The sequence below is a fragment of the Ambystoma mexicanum genome, chromosome 11 (assembly GCF_040938575.1).
Source record: "Ambystoma mexicanum isolate Mex_15411 chromosome 11, UKY_AmexF1_1, whole genome shotgun sequence".
NCBI classification, from domain to species: Eukaryota; Metazoa; Chordata; class Amphibia; order Caudata; family Ambystomatidae; genus Ambystoma; species Ambystoma mexicanum.
Window position 1 is genome coordinate 933,505,448 of NC_090934.1, and position 18,722 is coordinate 933,524,169.

At 48.6% G+C, this 18,722-nt stretch overlaps 1 protein-coding gene across 5 annotated transcripts in view; it reads left to right on the top strand.

Moving 5' to 3' along the window:
• CDHR5 (cadherin related family member 5) overlaps window positions 1-18,722 on the top strand; it is a 317,423-nt gene that overhangs the window by 15,490 nt on the left and 283,211 nt on the right. For all 5 annotated transcript variants that reach the window (XM_069624043.1, XM_069624044.1, XM_069624045.1 and 2 more), the window contains exon 2: window positions 18,135-18,307. In XM_069624043.1, coding sequence (XP_069480144.1) covers window positions 18,135-18,307 — 173 coding nt within the window. The remainder of the gene's footprint in view (window positions 1-18,134; window positions 18,308-18,722) is intronic.

Here is an 18,722-nt window from a genome sequence, read left to right on the forward strand (position 1 = left end):
GCAAATTGCGGTACCGTAATTGCCATCAAGGTCCCTTTGCGGGTCCCTACTTTAACAGCTGGTCCAGACCAGCCGTTCAGGTCGTGTCCTGCAAAGGGACCTCGTAGTAAGGCGCTAAGGGGTTAATGGCGCCACAGACTTTAACGGCGCCGTTAACCCCTTGGCGCCAGGGTCGTAATGACCCCCCTTGACATTTGCTTTTTAGCTGTGCTCACATCCTGATTGTTTTGCTGCTGTTTAAAATCGTTTGTATTTGTGTGCAGACCTTGATTGTTTTGCTGCTGTTTAAAATAATTTTTAGCGGTGCTCACATCCTGATTGGTTTGCTGCTGTTTAAAATCGAATTTATCTGTGCTCACATTCTGCTTTTCATGGGAATGTGCTGACAGGTTACCCCCTTCACCCTCTGTCTGGTCTGTTATCTGTTCTCTTGCCCTTGTCATCTTCCATTCTTTCTTCCCCATCATGTCTGTGTCTCCCTGTGCGCTAGCTCCCTCTTTGCCTACCTCCTCCCACTCACCTCAACTGCTCTGCCTGTTTAAGTGTACCACACTCTGTGCCCGTCACTATGGCACTCTCTATCTTCCCCATCTATTCTAACTGCTTCTCCATCCCCTATCCTTTACCTCTCACTAAGTCTGACAGGAAGAAACTCAACAAGGACATACTGGCCTTCCACCCAGGCCTTCCTATCGCTGACAGCTACGTCAGTGCTTCCGCCACAGAGACTCTCACCGACATCCTATTTGTCGTTCCTTCTCCCAACCTATGGACTCTCCATATGGCCGCTTTGCTCTCTCCTTACTCTTCCTCACACATAACCGTTGGCACCCGGTGGGAGACCCTTCTGACCTCCTTTTCCACCTCCAGGGCCATCATAAATGTCTATCAAAATGGTAGCATCCTGGTACAAGGTCCTCAACCCAACCTCTTACCTTTTGATAGGCTCCTTCCTCGCCTTATCAACTTTCATCTTTCCTCCTCATTGGCTCTGTTGCCACCTACTTCTACTGCCATCCAGACTCCTCTGTCAACTATGCCCACCTTCTCTTCCTTGCCACCTACTATCCTTACCACATCCCTCACAATGCCCCCCTTGTCACTTTCAACTGTACAGGCTCCCTTGCCTACTCGCACTACACTGACAACCACATTAGCCTCTCTCACCCTGTTGCCCTGGCCACCCACTACCACATCTGGAGCCCTCTTGCTTCCTGCAGGCTCTCCTATACTGGCTCCCTTGCCATCTTCTGATATCCTGTCTCCCTTGCCTGCATCCGCCTTACGACAACCTTGTCATCCTTGCCTCCTCTGCCCCCCCTACCTCTGTCTTACCACTTACAGGGGGCACCTCTGTCCCATGCACTCCCCGTATGTCTTTAAAAAGTGGCAACCTGCTCAATGTTTTCACACTAAACTCATGCTCTGCTGTCAAGCACTCCTCTGACATCTGCCACCTTCTTGAACTCCTGAACCTTGATGGTCTTGCTCTTATTGAGATGTGGTTTAAGGACAGCTCTGTCTTGAGATTGACACACTTCTACCTGAAGGCTACAAGATCCTCTCCATGCCCAGGCACAACAGACAAGGAGGTGGAGTAGCCTTGATATTTCCTTAGTGGATCTGTGCTTCCATAATTCCCACTCAGATCTACTCCTCCTTTGAAAGCCTGTTCTGCAGGCTCTCTCGCTCCCCTGTCTCCTCTCTTACTCTGGCCACCTTCTATCAGCCGCTGGGCCAGTCCACCCTATTCCTCTTGGAATGGGCTGACCTGGCCTCTTCTCTCCTCCTCTTCCCAACTTCTCCTACTGGGTGATCTTAACATCCATCTTGACTCTCTGGACTCCTCAACTTGTGTGACTCCCTTGCTCTTTCCATTCTACCTTCTGGTCCAACGCATACTGCTGGCCACACCTTGGATGCTCTCATCTCCACGGTCATAACACTCTTTGTTCCTCTTACTACCCCACTGTCATGGACTGATCATTCTCTTCTCTCGTCCCACTTGAAGCTCTCTTCTCCGTTTGCAATGGCACTCCCTACACCACCTCCTGTCTTCAAGGTCATCTGACCCATGAAAAGAGTGTCAGTGGCTGCCTTTGCCTCCACCTACTCTCCTCGTTCTACTCCTGCGGCTGACTCCCACCCTGATACAGCCCTCTTTAATTTTCACTGTTCCATCTCCAACACTCTTGGCATTCTTGCCCCTGTCCCTCTTATCAGGGGCTGACTGAAGCCTGCCAAAAAGTGAAACTTTTGGTACAACTCTGATCTGGCAGCCCTTGACATATTCAACAGTAGGCCACAATCCTCAAAGGCTTGAACTTGATAGTCCAGAAATTACCCTTGAGATGGATGGGGATGCACACCTTACTCATACATCAATAAAAGAGCCGACTCAGGAAGTTGACAAAAGGAAGACTGTTTTAATGTCAATTATCTAAAACAGGGAGCATAATGAACATCAACGCAATCGCTCGATCTTCAAACTCAAAGATAAAACTGCACTTTTATAAGCAAAATGTGTCATCAATGACGTCTAAATCACACGTGTACTAACATTATCCTACGTGGCAAACTACAAAAACTTATAAGCATGGGCTATTGGTTCTGAGTGAACATCTAAGTATATGATCCACACTAGTCTAAAAAGTGTAACTATGTGATTGGTTACTTAACATCAGGTGGGGCAACTAAGCCCGACGTCCCATTGCTTTACACACTATAGGACCCCTGACTACACAAGTCCTCTACAATCGGTTTGCACTCTATCCACCTTCAGTACTTTTCCACCTACGTTAGCAGCCTGCAGGCTGGCCATCCAGATGCTGGTTAGGTTGCCTTAACTTTAGCTTCCCACCAATTAGCATATCACTCCATCATCACCTCACTGTCAATTAGGCCTTTGAACTTCGTCCTTGAGAGTGTTCTTAGCTCTGTGAAAATTAGGGAGTGAGAAGCACAGTCTGCCTTCATGCATGGGTGTGACCATTTCATTCATCCAACTCATGCTTCCATGTGACTAGAGACCATAAAATCGAGCATTTTCATGTATTTAATATTATTTTCAGACCTCTGACGTCTTCCTTGTTATGTTCATTCCTTTTGAACAGGAGGTTTGTTCTTTCACACGATTTTATATCCAAAGTCAGTTTACTGCAGTTTTGATAAGACCTTGGCTTCTTGGCTCGCTCAGCCTCTCCTTTCACTGATAATCTGCCTGTAATTCAATTTCGGCTTTTTAACAGTGACACTCTGAACTGAGGCCTTTTGTTAATGTCCAACCTGCTATAATACGTTTAGTGGAAACATCCGTAATTCTCTCATTCCTATGTATGTATACGTTGGCACTTGCCGCAGTCTATTTACTGTAAGCTTAGAGCTAGCTTCATGATTACTTTGCTGCTTGCGTTTCTTCTGCATCTGTACACGTGTAAAATAACTTGATATCTTCATCTGTTTCTGTGGCATAAGCTTCTTCACCTTAAGCCCAAGATGTCACTTATCCTTATTGCTTTCTTGATGCCTTATAGAATATCTGCATTCTCTAGTCACAGCATCTCTTTTATGTACTTCATCTTCAGCTTAATGTAACATATACTTGGTGATGGTTAATGATACTACCATTCATCCTTGCCATTTATTGGTTCTGCTTCTTCAGGGATTTCATTCAGATGGCCAAAATATTTCTTTGTATGCAGATATGCTTTTCTCAATGGGTATCTTGGCTCCCAGATTCACTTAGGTACTGACCCTTTCACTGGTACTGGACTGAGTCCATACTCTGCTCTTTGTAGATTCAGCTGTTCTGTATATGTCACATACTCTGGTTTCCAACATACAAGTAAATGGGGCGGGTCGATTGAGATGGGGATACTTGGCTCCTCCTCTACAGGCTGTGTTGGGCACACAGAACAACTAGGCCTCTTCTCTTGCTTGACTATCACATCCTAACCCCTGGGCAAGGCTGTGAACACGTACGTACACACACATACAAATGTATCAATTCAGAACTATGTAAATTAGACAAGAATGTGAGCAGTCAAATGGGAGCAGAACTGCGGCTGATTGTGAAGGTCATACCGATGGGTGCCAGGGCAGAGGTCCATAGCTGGCAAAACACGAGCTGAGATTTTGAACACCAGCGCCCCCCAGGATAATGGCCATCCCATTTGAACCACCAGACACCCAAGGATAAAGCACTTAAATCCTTCATGTATCAGATGGATCAGTAGGACATGCAGGAACCCCATGACAAAGGGGGTAACAGAGAAAAACAAGGTCCATGATTTGTACCAGGGAAAGCAAAGGGCGATGCCAATGTTCATAAGACTGCGGCAGGGAAGCCTGATGGAGGTGACTGCGTGTCCGGGTTGAGAAAACAGTTGCCTTGTTGGCAAGTGCCAGGCAGACCTTGAAGTTGTCTACCAAGCTCATGTTGACGGGAAGGTGCACATCACGTGATTAGTCCTCAAGATAGGGTGGAGTATTCGAAAGCCTAACCAATCATTTCACAATGACCCAAGATGAAGAGAACGTCACCCATGAGTGAAGAAGTTGGAGGGGAAGATGATACGGCCAATGGGAGAGAGGACAATTTGTGAATATTAGCATTTAAATAGGGGCTAATCAATGAGGGTGGTGGATGAACACTGCACATGAAATGTGTCACACATGATGACTTACATGATCATAACGTGCTGCTTGCTTTGATGAAGACAGAGAACCCTGTGGCAGTGGACTCATAATGCCCTGTCCCCATTTTCAATTTTTGTATACTACACAAAGCTCTTGTTCTTCTTGAAAAAGGGTGCGCCTAGCATTTTTCTCTATTGGGTTGTTAATGCAATGTTTGGTTGTTGTGAGGTTACTCTACATCGTCCACAGCAATTCACACAAAACAAGCAACAAAGTCCCCAACCACTGTCACACGGACATCACCAACTATTGTGCATGTAGACCACCAACAACACACAGGAGAACACAAGTAGGAAGGCACAGCACAAAATGGAAAACATCAAGTAACACATGCCAGGACAGCCCTGGCCACCTTATGCGTGTCACACAACAACAAAATACATTGGGCCTCATTACGACCCTGGCACTAATGGGTTAACGGCGCCCTAAAAGGCTGCGGCGCCGTTAACCTATTAGCGCCTAATTACGAGGTCCCTTTGCGGGACCTGACCTTAACGGCTGGTTTTACCCGCAAAGGGACCTTGGTGCTAAATACGGTACCGCAATTTGCGGTACCGTACTTAGCGCCTTCCCCAGTCCCATTGAGCCCTATGGGGCAAAAATGGGAATGGGGAAGGGCCATGGAGGAAGGGGGAATTACCGCCCCGCCAACCTTGGAATGGGGTGGTAATTCCCCCTTTCTCCATGGTGGAGTCGGAAAGTTACCGGCATGGACCATGGTGCTATTAGCACCTTGGTCCTCCGCATGGGTCGTAATGAGGCCCATTGTTTATAGGCGCATTGTAAACGCCCAGTAAATAAATATACAGGTGGAGTGGACATCCCATTCCGTTACAAGTATGCTCACAATACACGTTCACATAAATGTAGTCATGCATACAGTTCTTTGACAGGGTCCACAGATCCAAGGCCAAACACATTTTATAGCACCAGTGTTTCATAAGGAATTGCACAAAGCCATTTGATTAACAACCAGTTTTTAATGTATAACATCTCAGCAACAATCTCTCAACCTGCTGAGCTACCCACTTAGACTGCTACTGTAGAGCGTGTCTATGGATCCCTTAATGTACTAAAAATCACTGCATTACCAACCGTCTTTTGGGTGCACCACTGCCATGGAAGTGATTTAAAGTGAAATTGATGTACAGTGTGAAGATTGGAAAGAAGGCGCATGAAAGAAATTGCCCCATTTAAAAACTATTATTTTGAGCAGTTCCTTTGAGTTATACTTATACTGCTTTACATGACTCAGCAACGCTGCGACTGGGGATTTACTACAGTAGTTGGACAACATCGTGCATTACACAGAGGAAAGTTATTTCATACAGTCACCAGAGGCCCGGTGTGTCAGGCCTTGCTAGGGCAGAGTGTTTAATCTTGAGAACACCGAAGTCCATTCAGTTTACCTTCCAGCCAGCCCTGGGGCACAGCTGACAGAAGGGTGGGGCCGTATCAACAAACCTATGTTCCATGCTGTGAGTTGTGAATAGCCTCATTTCACAACAAATGGCGAAGAAGAGCTGTCCTTTATCCATCATGCGTGCTCTGCGATTGGTGGTTGCAGTGGAAGTGGTGGTAACAACGTGAAGCAACTGCCTTTCATGGCAGACAGGATGTTGGCCGGAGAAGTAAGCCAGCAGGCATCAATCTTGGCAAGAGGTGTAGGCGTTGGGAGTGCATGTAAGCCATACAGAACTGACCTCTGATCTGCCAAATACAGACAAAGCAAGGCCCTACCCAGAGTGCAAGATGGGCAAGGAGGTGCATGCCCATTGCCCAACCCTGAGCACCGCCACAGTCAATAAACAAGGATCTAAACCTAATTGCCCATTGGTACAGTCATTAAGACGCCTGAGCCTCTTCTGCTTAAAAGCAAACATTTATTTTAAGACGAAACATGTGACCAGCAAACCAGACGACGAGTCTGCTTCTCTGACATGAAGTTATCTAATTTCAGCTTCTTGGTATTGGGCAAGGCTAGGCAAGCAAAATGGCCCAGTAACAGTTTAATAAGGAGGTACTTCACACTATGCGGCTAGTAGTTCTGACCATTGTTGCTGAATCAATATTATTTAAATTGCACAATTTGCATCATTACCTTTTATCAAAAAATCTCTGGGTACTAACAGTCTGTCGCAAAAGGAATGAATTGCTATTTGCAACTCGCCTGGGTGACTTTTTTGTCGATGCCCGGGCCGAGACAATTGTATGCAGTGCCCAGCCCATCCTGCCTCCCCCTGTCCCTGAAGTCATGTGTCGTCGACTGACAATCTATCACCCCACACGCACACTCACTTACTTTTAGTTGCTGCTGTGGTGTCACAGTGTCGACTCCGACTCCAGCTGGCATCTCGCTGAGGACTCGGAGAGTGCGCGCCAGCAGCCCAGGCTGCAGGCAGGCCACTGACAGAGGTTGTGGTGGTGTTGGACTGTCTCAGGTCCCTGCCCGTCCCTGGATAGGGCATCGGTGTGCTGTGCCGTGCGCAGCATGTGCGCCAGCAGCGGGCCACTGGGCCAGGACTCGTGCCACGGCAGTGACGGGACAGTCAGCACAGTCTGCAGCCTGCAGGCTGCCCCCGGCAGCACCAGGCAACTGACCTGGCTGTGGCTGATGGTGACCCCAAGGCAAGCAAGCCAAAATCAAGTGGTGGCCAACATCTCTGACGTCCTCTCCTAGTCCCAGCTGGAGGCTCAAGATGCCTGCTCCTGCTGAGCTAGCCTGAAGGCGAACTAGTAAGTTAGGTGGCGGGTGGGCCGGGCGCTTTAGACTGCATTGCGCCTGCTGCTGGCTGCTGCTTCCGTGTGCATGTGTGGTGCGCCCAAATAAAAATGCCGGACCAGGCCCAGCCAATCACCCCCACCACACCCCCACTGACTCGAGACAAGAGACGTTAGTGTGACCTGACCTCTCTCTCTCTCCTGCTCCAGGCGTGGTGGCTCGCTGAGATGTTGCTGCTGCCTGGCAATTTCTTCTGCCCCAGGGCACTCAGACAACAAAGTTGCTTTCAACTATGCAAATGCAACAACAATTTGGAGGTGGTTGTGTGGTGGCGGTGGATCCAATACACGCATTGCCAAGGCCTGGTCTTCATTCAAGGTGGTGAGGTCACGATGCGCTTCATCATGAATGGCCACAGAACCTGTATGTGTGCTCACTTGTGATGCATCCAGTTGCTGGGACAGTGTCTGCCTCAAGTCATCCATTTCCTCATGGAGCTGTGGCCTTGTGACTGAGAGTTCATCATGCAGTGCAGTTCTCAAGCTCTCTATCTCACGGCGATTGGATCTATGAGATGCCAACATCTCACGCCTCTGGCCCTCTCTATGTGTCCTAGCATCTGCATGCAGGGACTCCTGCAGACACCTCAGAACAGCCCGTTGTTCCTTGGTGTTGGCCTCCACACTCAGACTGCGGGAGCAGCTTGAGGGCCACAGGATCTACAGCGGTTGCGCATCCTGGGCTGCTGGAGTGGACATGTTCTCTGCCAGGTAATCCTTTCCCTCTGCAATTTGATCCAACACATTTCCATGCCAGATGGCGGTATGCAACATTTGCTGCTCCCACACTGTCTCTCCAGCCTGCACACATCCACCATGTGTGCAGGGCCCACAGCGGCATGATGTAAGGGATCAGGCCCATTGCTGCGGTGCCCCTGTCGTTGGCTGTAGGTCTGCAACCCCCCGTTGCACATATGGGCCGGAACTAGAACCTGACACCAACTCATGGGAGGGTGCCCTGCAGCCATAACCACTGCGGATGTGGGGTTCACCACTGACTGTCCTTGCAAAGCCAGCAGCACCGCCACAGACTCAACAGCCCCATATGACCTGCCCATTGGGGCACTCACCTTTTCACTGAGCGAATCCTCCACTTCTGGTTCTGCATCCGAATCAGCAGAGTCAGAAGAGTCAGAAGAGTCTGCAGAATGGCTGATAATGGTCTGTACCACCTGTGGATTTTCATGGCTCTGTACACCACGGCCTCCGCTGGTGGACTGACGTTCCTGCACCTCTTCTTTCTCCTCCCCCTCTGTATCTGCTGCATCATTACCTGTACATGGACAGAGATTGACATTTTGAGTCATGTGTGTCCTGACAACCATGCACATGTGCATCAAAGGGCAGACAGACACAAAATAGCAGGACACCCATGCAAATGACATGGTAAATTGGCGCACTGCAAGATGTAAACCACAGATATATGGCATTTGCTGACATGCAGCATCAGCCCACTTCTGATCCTGCCTATGCCGTTAGTGGACCCATAGGCGTACAAATGTGGCAGACACAATTATGCAAGGAAGAAGGCATGTGTCTGTCATGCATCCACTGATGGACACATACAGGGCTTTCCTGTCAGACAGGTGGTACTATTTAGAACAGTATAAACACATGTGTACTCCGAACCTGCACCTACATGACATGCAATGCAGACAGGCACACACATTGGCATTATTCATGCCCCTAACCTTTTGCATGGGCTGACTAAAGACATTTCAATTGGAGAATACCAGAGTGACCACCTTGGCATGATGACTCTCCTGTGAGGTTAATGGACTCACTTACCATCTGTGATTTCAGACAGATTAGCCGGATTGAAGAAGGGAACCAGGCAGACCGTTTCCTTCGCCTGATTGTCCTGATGAAACAGGAGATCTGGCAAAGACCCGACCACTGGTCTCAAATGAGGAAAAAACAGGGATAAACCCTGAAAAAAAACCTCGTGGCAACTTCTCTAGGAGTGGTGGTAGAAGTACTTCAGATGATGATAAAACGGCTTAGCATAAACTCCAGTTTGGAACAATATCCACAATTGAGGCAGAGAAGTGGAATACAGCAGGAAGCAGGAACAAGGAAGTCAGAGTGAGGAGCATGAAGCAGGAAGGCAAGGAATTAGTTTAGAAGGGAGATTTACAGGAATTTGGAAAACAAACAGCACAAGGGGAACTTCGATAGGCAGGAATTACCTTTGTTTAGACACAGAGCTCCGGAGGATCTGGAAGTGTTTATTACTTCTGAATGTTGACGTGCCGGTGGCCATCTTGAGAAAGCATAGACTGTGGGGAACCAAACCACAATGGCACAACACGACATGAGCGGCGCCATCAGTTCCAGGGGCTCCGAAGTCTGACACCTCCATCAGCTATTATTCACCATGTTTTGTCTAATGTTGCTCCTTGCATTTCACAAGTCAAGTTGGATCATCAGAACACCTCCTACACAGGGCAGTGGTCTGTGAGCACTGATTCCCCGGCAGGCTGGTCACACCACAGAGTGTCATGACAGGAAACTCGGATATGCAACCTGACAAGGCATCCCATATGAGCAGGTGGCAATACTAACATGAAACTCAGCAGCAAATGCTGTGTGTGCTCGACATATATTGCATGTATTTGATGTACAATGCAATGAGACAGGTCCCAAAAATGTGGAAATGACTGAAACATTTGGATGCAGCATTGTTTGGCGTGACACAGAGGTGTGCCCTTTGGTCGATGTGTACATGTCAGATGGGCATGTCATGGGGTGTTGCAATTTGCACATGTTACAAACATTGTTACCCTGCATGCAAGTGCTGGCATGGCTGTGTAGGCCAGCCGACAGTGTTGTGAACAGTCATGCTAACATGTGCCACACATGTGGACCACACAGGAAAATCACTGAATGCAGGCCATATGACAGAAGTGTACACAGTTGCAAACATGCATTGCCCAAGGATGGCTGACAACTGTAGTCAGCTTTACTACTACACAGATATGGGTAGGACCACCATGATTGTCCACACATACGATGCACACAAATGCCACTCACTAGATGTATCCTCATGCATCTCTGCACCTACCACACCTTGCACCTGCTCAATGCTGATGAGTTGGCTCATGGCCTCTTCGATTGGAGTCAGCTCCTCGTCCTCTGGTCAGCCCCCTCCAGTGTCCAGTGCAAAGTTCTGGTTGACATTGAGCTTGTGCTTGGTCCTCCATGTGAGATCATTCCAACACTTCTGGACCTGTTCAGCAGTGTGCATCTCCACACCTAAGGCATTGAGGAGGTCTGTGACATGTTACCAATGCACCAATTGATGTGCAGATGTAAGCGTGCTCCCCGCAAACAGGAACATCTCATGATGGTGATCTATTACATAGTCAATGAGGATCTGCAGCTCCTCATCAGTGAAGCGCCTCTTCCTCGGCGGACCCTTCTCCTGTGCTGAGTCTTGGGGTGGAGCCTCCTCCTGCTCTGCAGGGTGTCCCTTTTTGGCCCTAGTGGCCCTAGATGGTGGTGATTCACCTTTCTGGCTGCCACCCCATCAACGTCCATGTGCCGGGTCACCTGTGGCCTGAGGCCCACCATGTACCCCTGGGGCTGGAGCAGATGTGGCTGGGGCAGATGTGTTCTCACCATGTCCCCGACACTGTCTACTCCCTTTCCCTTTTAGTGCCTTTCCACTCATGTTGCAGATGTTATGGATAAATGGAAGGCACACCAAGATATTGTTCTGGACAATATGAGAAAGGGAACAGTCCAGGTGATGTGCGACATAGATGTGATGTCCAGCAAGACTCCAATGTGCCCCAAAAGCAAAAATATGCATACGCGATATGCAGAGGCACCCAAAACACAAAAACTGCACATGCGATACCCAGAAAGGTTCAGAAAGATGTAAAAACTGGTACGCGATACGCATAGGCACCCCAAAACACACAAATTGCCTACACAATGCCCAAAAAGTTTCCAAAAAGTGAAAAAGGCAGTATCCGATATGTATCGAGACCCCAAAACCCAAAATTGCATACATGACACATCATAGGCCTCAAAATGGACAGAAATACATGCGTGTATGCGCAGAGGCAACCCCCAAAAAGAAAAATACGGTACACGTTACCTGAAGGAAACGCATAGGTGCACTGCCTCCAACGCATAAGACGTAACTAACGCGTTAAGGGCTGTTACCCTATTTGTGGCTTATATGGATGAGAGACACACACCAGAGTTCCTCCTGCATGCCAACTGTTCATTTTACCTCCCCCAGTCCTGCTTTGCCTCACTTACTCCTTATCTTCGGCTGCCTTCTTGAGTGTGAGGGCCTGCTTGCTACCAGCACTGTCTTGAAGTGCCAGCTGTCCTGCTGTTGCCTGTACTCGTGTGGTGTGGTTGCGGCCACCTCTTCTGTGTTTGGGACATCCACCTCTCCCTGCCAAAAACACCACAGCTACACAGCACTTAGCCAGGACCCAGGGAAGCCATACCTGCCTCAGAGGGGTGCCATGTCTGGACCATCGACCTCCTCAGAAGAGTGCAGCACCCCCATATCAGCGAGGCAGAGGGCTGCCAACTTCACCACCACTGAAGTTGGCATCCTGGTGGATCGGGTCCTGTGAGCCTATTCAACCCAGCAACACAGCTAAGTAATGGCGCTTGACAACAGATCTGGAAGACATCGCAGCTGCCATCAACGCGGAGGGGGCGGCAGAAGTGCGGAAATGATGAGATGACCTCAAGACCTGTAGTCATCCGAAAGTGGTGGCAGCCCTCGCCAAGGAGCCCACTGTGGAGGTGTAACATGTGGGCTGCCACTGGTTCTCCCAGATAGAGCTGCAGGCCCTTGAGAGGTTTTATCTGGACCTTCACACCCAGATATTTGCGTGGAAAAGTCGCCTAGAAGCTGCTGGTGAGTACCCATGTGGAGAAACGCTCTACAGTGTATGTCTATCATGCATGTTTGCAGATGCCCCATTCTGTATTCAGCTTGTGTGTAGATGTGAGACACAGCAGCATGCTGCCTCATGCCAATGCTGGGCGTATGTGGCGTTATACATTGTATTCTGGCATATGCATGGATGGACTTAGCTGAATTTTTCCTCAGTGACTTTTTGGACTTGGGGACACACTGTGTGAGATCATAGACCAAGTGCAGGGACAGTACAGATGTAGGCATGGGGACATGCATGATGGACAGCTCCATATGTGGCACACCTGCAAGTGCATCCATGCAGACACATCTGCTGAGAGTGACACATGTGCATGGATGTCTGTGAATGTCAAGTTGTTGCATTGACTTCTCAGGGACAGACATGTGACATGTCATTCCAATGCATTTGGAGCACAAGTGTACGTGTGTACATGCAATATGTGTATGCTGGGCCACATAGCATGAGTAATTAATTCCCTGATATGTGTGGCGGTATGTGTTGCTTGCTTGCAGGTCAGGCTATCACAGATGCATGCTGGTGACTGTGTTTGTGTGGACAGGTGCCCTGGTACAGTTCCCATGCCCCTTGCTGCATGTCATACTTGTGTTGGTTGGTCATTGGTATGGTGGCGTTGCTTGTTTTTGGTGATGTGTTTGTGTCCACACAACAATGTGCTGTGTTGACATGGTCAGTGTGTCATGACTGTGATTCATCTTTCACACAACACTGATGCGGCAGCAGACATGCAGTTTGCATGGGTGCGTCCGTGTGTGTGTGCATTGTGTGTGTCAGTTCCTGGTTGCAGTATACTGCATGATTGGTGATGTTAATGTTGTGTATGCCACACATGCATTGACAACGACAACTGATGTCAATGTCGTTTGTCCCATTTTCCACAGTTGCTGCAGCTCGTGAAGAGGGCAGAGTCCTCGCTGTGGAGCAGAAGGGCAGGGACTGGGCCACCAGACCCAACCACACACCCTGGCCAGCCACCATTGGCACCACCTCATCTGAGGGAGAGTTGGCTGGGGGAGCACAAGTAACATCAGGTGGAGCAGCTGGGGGTACTTCCCAGGAGGTGGTTGCAGTGGAGGACTTCTCAGTGGCTGTGGGCTAGGATACAGTGACAGAGGGGCCAGGGCGAGAGACACTTGGGATTCATCCAGGGAGATGGAGATGGTGGGGGAGGAGGAGTCAAGTGAAGGCCAGCACACAGGGTCTTGTGGGAACATCCAAGAGGGTGTTCAGACTGCAGCACTAGACCAGGGACATGAGGATGTGCAGTGCACTGTGGTAGGAGCTGCACAACCTCCTGTCCCTGGGGCATCTGCTGTGGCAGTGACCACCGTTGTGGATGCCTCCACCCAGACTGAGCCCCCCATTGTGCCTGAGGAGATCAGCCCTGAGTTGGCGGGCACCTTGCTGTCTGGTCTGGCGAGGTGGATGGGCATGATTTGTGATACTGTGACAGCTACTCGCAAGGATCTGTCACAGCATCACAATTTGATGTGCCACTATCTGGGACAGCTGGCATGTTCAATACTCTCGGGTGGTCTCTGTAGCCTTCCTTGACATTTACCATCAAGGCCCCCTCTGTGCCAATCCCACCCACACTGCCCGGTCTGGTGGTGAGCACGTTCCTGCCTCCAGTGGAAGTCCCATGTACTACAGAAGAGGTGGTCACTGTACCTGCCCAGGCACCAACATAGGGAGAGGCAGCAGTAGGACAGCTGGCACCCAAGGACAGTGCTGTGTGACATCCAGAGAGCAGGGGTACCTTATACAACCCATGCTCAGCCAGGCAGCGGCAGATGAAGAGTGTCCAGAGGCAATCCATGCAGGGCCATTCATCATCAAGGAGACAAGTCAGGCAGGACAGTTGTGACATCTGGCAGGAGTAACTGAGGAGACTCTGGTATATGGTGCGCATCCGGATGGAGTTTCGAGGCAGCTGATGACAGAGATGCAGCAGGCTAGGGATGGAAGGATTGGAAGGGCCAGGGTAGAAGTGGTGGAGAGACATACTTTGAGGCGGGCTCCCGTCCTGAAGGAGGCTTTCAGGGATCTGGAGGAGTAGGAGTGGAGGATGGTAGGGGGCCTGCAAGCCATCCAGGCAAGAACTGAGGCACGCCTCCAGGCCGAGGACGAGGATTGTGAGTCTGCCCTGCAGGGCGCATTGAGAGACATTTGGGCCCGCTGCCAGTGTAAATAGTTCTTCGTGTGGATTTTCCTTTTTGACTTTTGTTCATTTTTGATCTTTGGACCTTTCCCCCTTCCACATAGTTGTTTGTTGTAGTGTACATATTTTGAATACAGATGTCAGTTTCTTGACCAAACACTTGTTGCTATCTCTTTGTTCATGAGCTGAATTTGTTTTTCTATGGTTTTGGAATGCATTTGTTCTGTGACTTTCACGTGGATTGGGTGCCTCACTGTGGATGTGTGGGATACACTCATCACTTGTGTAGTCATTATTCGGTAGGTGGATCCCTCCCAATGCACAGCCACCCACCTGCAAACACCAGCTATCACCCAGAAGATGCTCTCATGTCATGCTCTACATCTGCCACTCAAATGCTACATCTTCACTTTATAGATTTTTTAAAGTCTGGCTGTACACATCAATCTCCTTGGCTCGCACACTCTCAGACAGCCTTCGCATCACCGAAACGCATGCATGTTCTACTTGTGTTACTTGCAGGGACTTTGACAGCTTTGCCTTCCTACCTGACTCCCTTCATTCATTGATTTTAGCAGACTGCTTTGCACACACACATTACAGGTAGTGTCAGAGGTGAGGGTGGCTGGTGAGTGGTGTCAGGGCTGCCTGTGGGTAGTGTTGGAGGTGAGGGTGGCTGGTGAGTGGTGTCAGAGCTGCCTGTGGGTAGTGTTGGAGGTGAGGGGGGCTGGTGGGTGGTTTCAGGTTCTGAGGGGCTGCCTGGGGTAGTGTGGGAGGTGAGAGGGAATGGTGGGTGGTGTCTGGGCATGAGGCGGCTTCTGTGCTGTAGGGGTATATGTCAGCAGTTTGGGTGCCTTGGGAGTAGGGGGAACAGTCATAGATTGGCTGGGGTGCAGCCTTTACTTACTGGGGAGCTTGCGCAGTTTCGCTTAGGTGCAGCCGTTACTTATGGGGGAGCTTGCACAGTTTTGGAAGGGTGCAGCCTTTACTTACAGGGGATCTCACGCAGATTCACAGGGGTGCAGATGTTACTTACGATAGACCCCGCACAGAATCTCAGGGGTGCAGCCGTTACAGCGGAGCTTGTGCAGTTTCACTGGGATGAAGCCGTTATTTACCAGGGAGCTAGCGCAGTTTCGCTGGGGTGCAGCCATTAGTTACGGAGGACCTTGCACAGACTTGCAGGGGTGCAGCCATTACTTACGGGGTGCTCATGCAGTTTTTCTGACATGCAGCCATTACTTGCGGGGTGCTCATGCAGTTTTTCTGACATGCAGCCTTTACTTGCGGGGGATCTTGTGCAGTTCACTGGGGTGCAGCTGTTACTTATAGGGGACCTCAAACAGACTTGCAGGGGTGCAGCTGTTACTTATGGGGAAGCTAATGTAGTTTTGCTGAGGTGCAGCCTTTATATATGGGGGACCTCACACAGTTTTGCTTGGGTGCAGCCTTGACTTATAGGGGACCGCGTGTGCAGTGTTGCTGGATGCGGGGTCAGAGGTGGATGCAATGGTTTGCGCAAAGGTTGGTCTATGGATATGGTTTTGGTTTGCGTGGTGCGTGTTGTGGGCATTCCTTGCGCAGCTCGGTTTTCTTTGCGGGTCGGGTTGCTTTGCAAATTGGATTCCATGAAAATGCAAAGCACGCAATGCGAACTTTGCCCAGAGGGACACACAAAGTCGTTTTCTGCGTGGAGACTTTGCGGGATCAACGCACACTTTTCTATGAATCGGGCCCTTTGTGTTTCATCCCACTTCTGTGGCTCAAGTCTTTTGTTCCTTCTCCCTGATGACGCACCTCAATCATAAGTTTGGGTTTGCTCCTTTCTTATAAAAATTACAAACTACTCCTTTCTTATAAAAATTACAAACTACTCCTCCTCATTGTCATTTTGCCATTTTGTAGGTGTTGTTGGGAAACTTATTTACCACTGTTGTTCTTTCCCAGTTTCCTCCAGATCTCAAACAATGACTTTGTAAGTTTAGCAAGTCACTTTTCTCTGGTGACCTGATAATGCTCTTCAAAAATATCCTAAATATGTATCTTCAACCCTGGTTGATAATAAGTGCAGTTTATGAGATTTCAATAGCAAATATTTGGATTTATTTTGCGGTATTTTATGTATATTTCTGTTGTGAAGAAAGGATGTTTGTGTGTTCAAAATATGCCTGATTTTGTAAACTCTTGGGGCAAAGTTTGATTTTAATAAGGCTGTACATAAACGTGTAAGTGTGTATCAACACGGGGTTTTAAAACTAGTGTCCTTCTGCTTTAATTAATACAGCACTATTCGCTGATGAATCTGCAGTCCACAGTATGGGAATTGGAAGAGAACACAACGCCGGTGTTCTACTTTGACGAGCGACGTTCAGTCCTACTCAGTCCTAGAGGATTCTTGGGATTGTACATGTCTCATAGGTGACCACAGTTACATTGGTTTCGCCTAGAACTGGTGCTTCTATCATAGTTCCACGTTTTGCTGCACAGCGTCACCACTGAGTCAGACCATCCAGCATTCGAACCAAGAAGTGTAAAATGTGTCACTTTCAAATGTTCTGCAGAATTTCTGAGGTGCCACTCAAAAGGGTCAAAGGGCAGTATTTCATCCATATGAGACGTTTGTATTCTTCTGAAGGACACATAATAGGCAGAGTCTGAAATCTGATGGCCTCAGTGCCAGTGTCCCCAAGGCGCAGATATCATTAAATTAAATAACTCGCTCTGTAAGAGCTTAAGGGTGGAGAATATGAACATCATCAAAGGAAGTCCGTAATTCTAGCAGCTTTCTCGCCCCATTTTTATTTAACCATAGATGACGCAACATGTACAGATTTCGGCGGCAATATTTCCCGTTCTCTTGACACAAGTTATTCAAATCAATGCCACTGTGGGGTGCATGGGGTCTTCAGGCCCGGCCCTTAAGGGTGATACTACGAGGAAAGTGACTGGTTTATGCCCAGAAGTGTATCGCGTTCTCATGACCAAATCAGAGGCTCTCGAGCAGGGCTCAAGTTGAGGGTACACGCGGGGGAACGCAGTCCACCCACTTTACTCAGAGGGTGGACTCAGTCCCCCCTAGCTAAAATAGAAACATTGGATGTCCCCTTTGAATTTATGATTTCAAGCCGACCTCAGTCATCAGGTTTGTAGGCCAGGCACTTCACCACTGCACTATATAACCTAATGAAAAATAAACAACTAAAGGTGAAATATCCCATTTCTGTACTGCAAGTCCCAGGGCAAACATTTGTATTGGTTCTTGGAGTTTAAAACATACACACCTTTTAACGTTTTCAAAAACACTATTAGAAGAAAATATCCTGTCTTGGTTTTGTGTGTAGGTTGATTTTGTGAAAGGCAAATGCCATTCGTCCTGTTCAATATGGTTGCTTATTCAAAGCCAATTTAATGAAATGGGCATATTTCGCCTTGATATGCTAATTTCTGGCGACGTCACCGCTCATTGCGTTTGTTGATGAGTCCCCCCACTTAAATGTTTAGTACTTGAACCCTGCTCTCGAGCATGCAACCGAAAAAGTAACCCAATGCCTCTGTTTCCACAGATTGTTCAGCAAACAGAAACAATCAAATATATGAGAATAACAGGCCGGGTATCTCTGTTACACCCATTTTCGCGGACACCGGTGTCACTGTGACCATTAACCAGGACCAAGGCTCTGAGTTCTTTGAGATTATCAACAATGAATTGATTTTGAAAACATCTTTAGATTATGAGGTAAGTGGTTTAAGAGAACGGCAATGTTTTTTGCGGGGGGTTGCAAATCAAAAACATTGCCCCACACAGGGGCATTGCTCAGTTTACAGCAGATGGCTGGCCTGTAATTTCTACAACTTGCCTATGGCTGCAACTCCTAAAATCACAAGGTCACCACAGTGAAATCAGAGTGAATTAGGTCAGTACCATAGGTGCCCATAGTTCACCGCGATGTCGATCATAGATTTTGGTAATTTTACACGCGCTTGTCAAACATTCAAATTGGTAAATAAGAATGTGTGAGGAGAAGCATGACGTATGTCCCACTCCCGCTGTACCTGCTGAGGCAAGCTGTGGTGTGTGCGGAGAAGCATGACGTATGTCCCACTCTCACTGTACCTGCTGGGACAGGCTGTGGTGGGTGCGGAGAAGCATG